Here is a 9,661-nt window from a genome sequence, read left to right as displayed (position 1 = left end):
AGTAGTAGTAGTTTCTTATCCGAAACATACGTAGGTCTGAAATCCCTCTGTGCATTAATCCCAGCCACCACCCTCTCCCATCTTTACAACCTTTAATCCAATTTGTCCAAGCTTGCGCCTCATCGTTGGATTAACCCCTCAGTGCCAGTTCTTTTGCGCCAGTAAAGAGCAGGGTCTGGAATTGTGTAGCTTCGGTGTGCCAGGCTGGGGAGTTGTAGAATTTGCGCAGTCAGGGAGTTTAATTGAGCATGTAACAGGATCTCCTGTCTGGCACATACTCAGCTACATGTCAGGAAGGCTGAAAATCTCCTGTGCTGGGGTTCGGCTGACACGACTGTTCATTGTTCTGGTGCAGAGCGGCACAGTAAGCATTGTTGCCAATTCTCTGTATGTAATAGCAGTAAACAAGAATTTTCAGTTCAAGAACAAATACACATAGTCCAACGGGAAGACAAGGCTATTTAAAAAGGAGGAGCTCTTACTGATGTCTGTTCTGTACAGGTCATATAATCTGACGCATCTGCCAAGCTAGTGTAAAGTCTGTAAATATTCCAGCCATGTGGTCAATGATGGGTGCTCACCCGGAGGCTAAAGAAAGAAAATGACAGGTATTAGGCTCAGTTATGAGAGACTACATTTCCTATACAAGTCGTATTGTTACCTTCAAATGACTGGAAGAAGCATCAGTCTCCAATTCTTTGACAGTTATCAGTTTGACTCCTCCACTCTGAGGGTAACCAGGCTCCACGTAGAGAGTATACCGTTTGCTGTCTTTCAGTAAGAGGACCTGTCGTTCCACTGGGAGCCAGTCAATGGAAAACCTAGGTGATGACATTAAAATATGAATTGGGAGAAATAAAAAAAAATAAAAGGGGGGGGGGGTGCTCAAGCTGATTAGCCCAAATCCTAAAAAAAAACAGTTTGATGGGTCATGTTGATGCTAAAGAAAAGTCAAAAAGTCTTCATTCATCTGCTAAAGTAAAGTTCATCTACAAAGCTAAAAGTTTCTCTAAACTGAAAAAGGAGAAAGTTTCCTCTTAAAAAAAAAAAAAAAAAAAAAAAAAAAAAAGCACAGAACATTACAATTACCCACTGAGCTGTGTCAGTAAACCCAAGTAGTACTGCCAACAATCTGCTGATGAAGCCAAAAACACACAACATGAGAGCACACCTGTCGCATAAAAATACAGGAGCCGCTACGGCTAGCATCTTGTGGCACTTATCTAGTTGTCACACCAATGACCAGTTTCATTGCCGAGTTGAGTCACTGATCTAGAACAAGTTATGAAACTCCTGATCATCATCTGGGTCACCAATTTAACAGGTACTGAAAAAAGAAAATAATCGTATCCAGGTAATTAAATAACAGGCGTACTTTAACCGTGTCAATACTGGGCAATTTCACCCCCTTCCTGCAGCCAGTTTTCAGCACCGTCACACTGACAATTGCACGGTCATGCAATGCCGTACCCAAATGCCATAATTTTTTTCCCCCCTCATACAGAGCTCTCGATGGTATTTAATCACCACTGGAAGTCAGAAAATGTTGCAAGTAATTTTTCTAATTTACTGATGAGGTGGCACAGATTGGTATCACTTTCTGGGCACTGTTGGGGCTGCACTGTAATCGGGGAACCAATGATCTCTGATGTGACTGATTACCTGTACAGTTTTATGTGCCATTCTACCTTTCCTCCTGGGAAGCAAATCACAATGCCCAAACAGGTGAGGGGAGGAGGTCACATCCTCAAAAAGGACTCCCTTACCTCCGGGAGCCAAACACCAGTTGGGGGGGGGGGGGGAGAGGGGGTGGTAGGTGACATCAACACAGACAGCTTACACTGGGATTAGACAGACAGTTGTGGGGGAAATGATTGGAAAGCAAGCATCAGTGGATGGACCATGCTACCCTCAAAAACGTTGGTTAACCAGTTGTCTGCTGACCTACTGAGCCAGTGTCCCAGAAGTATGCAGATGTAACAAAAAAAAAAAAAAGCCTTTATCTACATTCTTGATATGGGCCAGCATGATGGCTAAGGAAGAATCTAGGATCATCGGGGAGGGAAATCTGGGGCATACAGGGAAGGGAGAAAGGGGCCACCCCCTAGAGGACTGCGGCCAATGTAACAGGCAGATCTCATGTTGGAGTAGGCAGAATGGGTTGCGACTCGACCATCATGGCAACAGGAGAGAGTCAAAGTCTGGAAGAAAGTAGCATTTTCCAGGTTAGCAATGACAGCCTCAATTTTCCTCATAATAAAACCGTTATGTATGGCAGTGTTTAAAAAAAGGACTGCTCTTCAAATGTACCAAGCATGATTTTGAAAGTATATTTTGTTAAGCATTCTTTTTGTACAACAAAAATTAGATTTAAGTTTTACAATAGAAAAAAGGCATTAACTGCAATCAATAGTAAAAAGGAAAAGGGCACTAATAATGGGACAAGAAAAGCACTGTATCAATGTTTGGAAGCGCGCAATGGCCCATGTCAGCGAGTTTAGAAGCAAAAAACACAAGACCTAATATGGGGGGGGGGGGGGGGGGTTGGCAGAAGAGAAATAAGAGGCAAGTGTAAAGCATCGTACACACGATCAGATATTCAGACAGGAATTGTGCGATTACAGGCGGTTGGTGGAAAATCTGATCGTTTGTATGCTTCATCGGACAATTGTTGTTGGATTTTCCGGACAAATGTTGGATGTCATTCTTTAAAAAAAAAATTCCGCCAACAACGGCCTGTTGTTGGATTTGAGCGTGTGTACACACAAGCCCATCGGACAAAACTTCAAAGTACAAACAAGCATGCTCAGAAGCAATGCTCACCAAACATTAGCAGAAGGTGCCCAAAGGGTGGCGCTAAAGAGTCGGGAAAACACATAGTTTCACGTTCGCTGGCTGACAATTGCATGCTGTTCGTATGCAAGACAAATTCCTAGCCAATGTCTTTCAGACAAAAGTCTTACTCTTTGTCAACTGAAAATCTGATCGCGTTTACCAGGTTTAAGAAACGTTGCCTGGGAGGAAGGAAGAAAGGGGTGAAGAGGGCTGGGAAAGTCTTACCCACAGGGTTAAACACGGAGAAGCTGAGATCAAGGTCCAGTCATCTGGGTATCATAGGGGGATCCAAGGATCCCAAACTGAGAAAGATGGTCGTGGGTGTTCTCTAGAATGGAGGCCAGCTTCTCGTGTACCAGCCTGCCCATGAGCCTCTGCCGCACTTCATTAAAATTGAGAACCAGTCGCATGCTTTAGCCAGGGTTTTCCCGGGCAGCCACTAACACCAACCCCACCAGCTTCCTTTGGCTCCTAGTCAATGATGGAATTGGTTTGTGCAAAAGTTTAAAAGGGGTTTTGGGGTTAAAGCGATATAAAAACTGATCTGATCATGTTACACACACTTCCCAAAACCCAATTGCCTGGGGGGGGGGGGGGGGAATCACATACCCTTTGAACAGAAATTCACCCTATACTGGGGTAATTTTAGCATCTTTATAAACACCACACAGAACATATTTGGTGCAATGATCAAATTGGGGACACAGAAGCTGGACAATGAAAAGATGTAATATTACCTGTCCTGCAACGCTCTCATCTCTTCCAGGAGGTGGCCATGGCTTCTATACCAACACTGCAGCTCCAGGATAACAGATGTAATATGAGAGGTGGCCCCATGCTGTAGCTCTGGGGGTAGGCCAGGCATGGAAACTTCAGTCTGCAAAAACAATGCATCTCAATGTGTATTTTTCAGCCATTGACAAATGAGACAGATCTATCCCACAGGATATGGGCCATCAAATCAGCAGGAATGATATCTAAAATGATGATTACTGGTTTGCTGAAATAATGCTACTTGCTTAGCCTTGAAAAATCAGTCCATATGTTGTGGCTTCTCAATGTCGTCTGTGCATTTCTGTACCACTTTAAAGTGGATTCGATGTTTTGGGGGCACGTCGGCTTGTAAGCAAACATGTTTTTTTTTTATCCTGAGATTAGAATCCTTCTAAAGCCTCGTACACACGGTCGGACATCCGACAAACTTTCCCTTGGATTTTTGTCCGAAGTGATTTGTCCGGTCACACCCATAGCATACACACGCTCGGACTTTTCTGCAAACTTTTCTAAAACTTTCCCAACATCATGTGGTTTTTCTGCTCTTTAGCGCCACCCTTTGGTTAACTTCTGCTATTGTTGGTTGATTTTAACATTGGTTCTGGGCATGCGTGTTTGTGCTTCGGACAAAAGCCTGATGGCTTGCTGTACACACGGTCGGACTAGGCACCATCAGACTTTTGTTGTCGTAAAGTTTGTCCGTTTGCAGACCGAACTTTTTGTCCGATGAAACCCGAAAAAGTTGGTCCGATGGAGCGTACACACGATCGGACAAATGTGAAAACTTGAAAATATGGAAGTGCAGCGCAATAAAAGTAACTGAAGATGACACCCAGTGATACAGCGAAAACTCAAACGAAAGTGATGTAACCGCCACCAACAAGAGAAATGCTTCCTTACCAGATGGGATGGACCATTTGCGTTAACAACTGGTCAAAACAGCTTGGTCTCAGCATAGGAGAGAAGATGCGGATGGATCCAGCAGAATGGTAGGTAATCCGATCAGATATAAAAGAAACAGAAAACACGATCTCAGTGTAGACTGTTTGTATTTTATTCCAAGGGTAAAAAACCTACGTTACGTAACGGTATTTCTATGAACCTTCCAGGACGGCACACGAGAGATGATGGCTCCTCCCCACAGGAAACACAATCACTTAACAATTTAAAAGTCCCCACCCTTCCCCTTGATCCCCAGTATGTAATAAAGTAATCCTGAACTGGTTCACAAGGGACCTTGTTCCGTATAGGTACTTACAACCTAGCGTTTAGCTTATCTTTTCCCTCCACATAGGGCGGGAAGTAGGCCTGCCGTCCTGGAAGGTTCATAGAAATACCGTTACCGGTAAGTAACGTAGGTTTTCTCTTATCACCTTCCAGGACGGCACACGAGAGGATAATCAAGGAACCAAAAAGGCCTACTTTAGGGTGGGACCCTTGCCTGCAAGGTCTTCTGCTAGGTGTCAGAATCTGATTTTATTTCACCACCTCCACTCCCTAGTGTGTGATGAAGGTATCCTAGCTGGATCATGTAAATGACCTGCAGGTCTGCTCCACCTATGCCCTTGTCTCCTCTTTGGGTGCAAGGTCTAGGTGGCACGTGCTCTTAAAGAAAAAACATTCTGAGAGCCTGAGTATTTTTTAGGATAGAAAGGTTTGGCTGTGCCAATATTCTAGACATCGTGGTCGATAATGTCTGCCACTGCTGCGTAGGACCATCTAGACATTTGTTCTGTGAAACAAGGACCTACTTTGATCAATAAAGACAAAACATCTGGTTTTAAGCCACTAGTCTGTTCAGGAGAATGGTTTAGAAAGAAAAAAGGTCTCCTGATGGACAATCCTTGTGGGTCCCCTTTTTGTTTGCCATAGTCATGGTGAAACAAGAAATAACCCCGCTCAAGGATACTAGGTTTAAGGGAAGTTTATTCCCTTGATTCAAATGGCTGGACAGGTATGTGACTAAACAAGGCGTTTGGTGTGCTCCTGCACTCCCTTCAGTCCACCTGTCCACCTCCATTCATTGGAATGCATGCGACTTCATAGTGAGGACACTTATTGGTCAGTGTCAGGACCACAGGATGCCTTGGCGTGGCTCATCCATGCGCCCGCCAAAACGCGTGGACAAAATTCTGTCTCCAACGCACACTGCTAGACCGGTCAAAACGGCTGCACTGCAAGGCGTTTGGCAAGTAGGTCTCATCCTGGTCATTCCCCCCTTCTGGGTTTCTTCCCATCTGAATGCTGACATGTCGGCTGTGAAATTGTTCTATATACCCCAGGTTCCTTATAACTCTGCGAGTCAATATATTAAACTGCGCAGAAAAAGAGCCTGTTACTAAATTGCGAGTAACCACTGCATTAATTGGTATATAACAGAAAAGAAACAAAAGTGTCGGGGAAAGAAAAAAACTTTTCACCGCCCCCTGCGTATAACACGCAGACACCTTTTACCCTATATTCTCAGGGTAAACACATGAGTGCCACACGCCAACAGAATACAGTATTCTGTAAATATCCAGTGTTTGAGGTCATGATTCACTCCAAGCACCAATGGAGTGTTAAGTTAAACAGATCCCTACCATAAGGGACAAATGCTATAGTAGGAGTTAAAGACGAATATTTGTTATTCACATCCAGTTCGTCCAAGGGGGTGACATGAAGAACATATGCCGAGCCATAAACCTATCGGATCGGGAGAAACAGTCAGAAGATTCTGATGCTGAATTTTTAAGCAAACAGCTCCTATAAGCGTTACCCTTTTTCTACTAGGGCAAAAAATAGAGTTACGTACCGGTAACGTCTTTTCCAGTAGTCTTTCAGGACAGCCCACAATTGAGAGATACTCCTCCTCTTCCTCTAGGAAACACTGCGCCAGCCCATAAATTTCTCACTCCCCCTGCCAGACCTCAGTTTTTATACGAGCACCTCCGGTCAGCTGGGGAGACACAAGAACATGTTAATAACATACTATTACATATCAACATCATGTCCTGGTCTTGAAATCAGACTTCCTCTATTCGGGTGGGTACCCAGGGCTGTCCTGAAAGACTACTGGAAAAGACGTTACCGGTACGTAACTCTATTTTTCCCGTCTTTCAGGACAGCCCACAATTGAGAGGATAATCGAGAACTTACCAACTAGGGTGGGACTATGGCTTGCAAAACCTTTCGCCCAAAGGCTTGCTCACCTGCCGAAACCAGGTCCACCCTGTAGTGTTTAACAAAGGTGGTGTAGCTGGACCATGTTGCTGCTTTGCAAATCTGTTCCGGCGTTGCTCCAGCTCTTTCTGCCTGAGAGGTTGCCAACGCTCGAGTGGAGTGTGCTTTTATTCCTGTAGGGATTTCCCTACCAGCCAAAGTGTATGCTTGCCCAATGCTTAGTCTTAGCCACCTGGCAATAGTGCGCCTGGATGCTTTGCATCCCTTCCTGGTTCCAGAAAATAAAACAAATAGTGAGTCTGACCTTCTGAACGGTCTAGTCACCTCTAAGTAATGTAGGATACTTCTCCTAACATCTAACGTACTGAAACGTTGTTCCCTTTCCCCCGAAGGGTTGGAACAAAAAGGAGGGTAAAACTATATCTTGACTCCTGTGAAACTTTGAAGTCACTTTAGGAAGAAAGACTGGATCGGTCTTGAAAACGACCCGATCCGGGAAAATAACACAAAAAGGGGGTCTGATCGATAGAGCTTCTAGCTCGCTGACCCTCCTAGCAGTGGTTACTGCAACCAAAAAAGCCGTTTTTAAGGTTAAATCCCTTAGAGAACAATTATCTAAGGGCTCAAAGGGAGTACCCGTTAGGGTACGCAACACCAGAGACAGGTCCCAACTGGGGAAGGGTGGCCCTCGAGCTGGTCTCTGTCTGGTTAGTGCTTTAAAGAACCTGACTACCCAGGGACTGGTGGCCAGAGGTTTTTCTAAATACACCGTAAGTGCCGAAACCTGCCCTTTAAGGGTGCTAACTGAAAGACCCTTATCTGCCCCACACTGAAGAAATTCTAAGACAGCCGTGGGGCTCTGTACAGAACAGGGGCAATTTACACACCATTCGTTGAAACGAAGCCAAACCTTCTTGTAAATTTTGCGGGTCTCCTTTTTTCTACTATTAAGGAGGGTGGCAATTAAACCTTCGGAAAATCCCTTGGATCTTAGTATGGCTTCTTCAGTAGCCACGCTGCTAGCCTCCACCTGTGAACTTGTGGGCATAGGACTGGGCCCTGTGATAGAAGATCCTCTCGTTGAGGTAGAAATAAGGGTGGTTCTGCCGCTAACTGTTTGAGGACTGAGAACCATGCCCTCTTGGGCCAGTAAGGAGCTACCAGGACTAGAGAGGTGTGCTCTGATTGGAATTTTCTCAGAACTGCTGGCAGAAGTACCGGAGGTGGGAATGCATAGCATCTTCCGAACTTCCAGCTTTGGGACAGGGCATCCACCCCCCTTGCTCCTTCTCCTTTGTTCAGGGAGAAGAAACAGGGGGTCTTCGCATTTTCTCTTGAGGCGAAGAGGTCCACCTCCAGAGTTCCCCATCTCTTGTTCAGGAGATGAAAGACCTCCTGGTTGAGGGTCCACTCGCCCTCCCTCAGCTGCCTTCGACTGAGGAAGTCTGCTGTCACGTTTCTTTCTCCCCTCAGAAAGACCGCCGAAAGGGAGAGGGTGTGGATCTCGGCCCAGCCCAGAATCTCTGCTGTCAGGACCGACAAACTTTCGCTTCTCGTGCCGCCCTGCTTGTTTAAGTAGGCTACGGCCGATGAATTGTCCGATCTCACCTGAATGTGGTGCCCCTGGAGTTCTTCCTGAAAGAACCTGAGGGCTAGGCCCACTGCCCTCAGCTCCTTCCAATTGGAAGATCTTTTCAGATCCTGGAGACCCCAGGTACCCTGCGCTGGAAGGGATCCCAGGTGTGCTCCCCAGCCCTTGCCGCTTGCGTCTGTGGTTACCACCCGAGACACCGGGATAATCCACAGACGTCCTTGGGTTACGTTGGTGGCCTTTCTCCACCACCAGAGGGATCTTTTTACCTGAAGTGGTACTTGAATCAAGGAGTCTAGGGCTTCTAGGCTGTGATCCCAGACCCTTAGTAGGAAGGCCTGCAGCGGGCGAAAGTGAATACCTGCCCACTGCACGGCTGGGAGGGCAGATGTCAACAGACCTAGCGTTGACATCAGGGACCTTAGTGACACCTGTTGATTGTTTTGGAGGGAAGCCACTGCTCTGTCCAACTTCTTGACTTTCTCTACCGGGAGGAACACTCTTGAGAGAGTAGAATCCAGCAGGTACCCCAGGTAAGTGATCCGTTGTGATGGTCTGAAAAACTGGACTTTTCTAGGTTCAGTAACCACCCTAGGTCCGTTAGAGCCTTCTTGGTCACTTCCAGGTCCCTGGATAGCTGCTCTGGTGAGGCTGCGAAAAGAAGCAGGTCGTCCAGATAGGCTATGATGGATACTCCCTGAAGTCGCAGAAACGCTATGGGTTCTGCCAGGATCTTGGTAAAAATCCGGGGCGATGAGGATAGCCCGAAGGGCAGAGCCTGGAACTGGAGGTGTACAATCGTTCCCTCTAGGTCCACGGCCAATCGCAGATATTTCTGAGAACTCTCTGCGATCGGAACGTGCAAGTATGCGTCTGAGGTCCAGAGATACCATGAAACAATTGAGGGGAAGGAGGGCTCTGACTGTGTAAATCGATTCCATGCGGAACTTCCTGTATGAAATGGATCTGTTCAGAGGTTTTAGGTTTAGGATTAACCTGTATTTCCCTGAGGGCTTTTTTACCACAAAGATATGTGAATAAAATCCCCTTCCTTTCTCTGCCCTTGGAACTCTGAGGATGACACTCTGATCCTCTAGCTCCCTTAGAGCTCCCAACAAGGCTTCGGATTTCTCCTTGTCCCTGGGTAGATGGGTGACTAGGTATCTCTGGGGGGGAGGCGATGAAAATTCCAGTCGGTATCCCCCTCTTATGACCGCCAGGACAAACTGGTTTGGGGAAATTGATTCCCATTGTGGGAGAAAGGTCCCCAGTCTTCCTCCCACCCTGACTAGCGAGTCA

At 46.2% G+C, this 9,661-nt stretch overlaps 1 protein-coding gene across 1 annotated transcript in view; it reads right to left on the bottom strand.

Moving 5' to 3' along the window:
• Positions 1 to 374: 374 nt before the first annotated feature.
• LOC120914076 overlaps positions 375 to 9,661 on the bottom strand; it is a 36,870-nt gene continuing 27,583 nt past the window's right edge. The window contains exons 8-10 of the mRNA XM_040324533.1: positions 3,573 to 3,712; positions 662 to 821; positions 375 to 588 (exon numbers count right to left, since the gene is read on the bottom strand). Coding sequence (XP_040180467.1) covers positions 529 to 588; positions 662 to 821; positions 3,573 to 3,712 — 360 coding nt within the window. The 3' untranslated portion in view covers positions 375 to 528. The remainder of the gene's footprint in view (positions 589 to 661; positions 822 to 3,572; positions 3,713 to 9,661) is intronic.

This window comes from Rana temporaria, chromosome 9 (assembly GCF_905171775.1).
Source record: "Rana temporaria chromosome 9, aRanTem1.1, whole genome shotgun sequence".
In the NCBI taxonomy this organism is placed as follows: Eukaryota; Metazoa; Chordata; class Amphibia; order Anura; family Ranidae; genus Rana; species Rana temporaria.
Note: the sequence above shows the minus strand (reverse complement) of the source record. Positions and strands in the feature narration are given on the sequence as shown.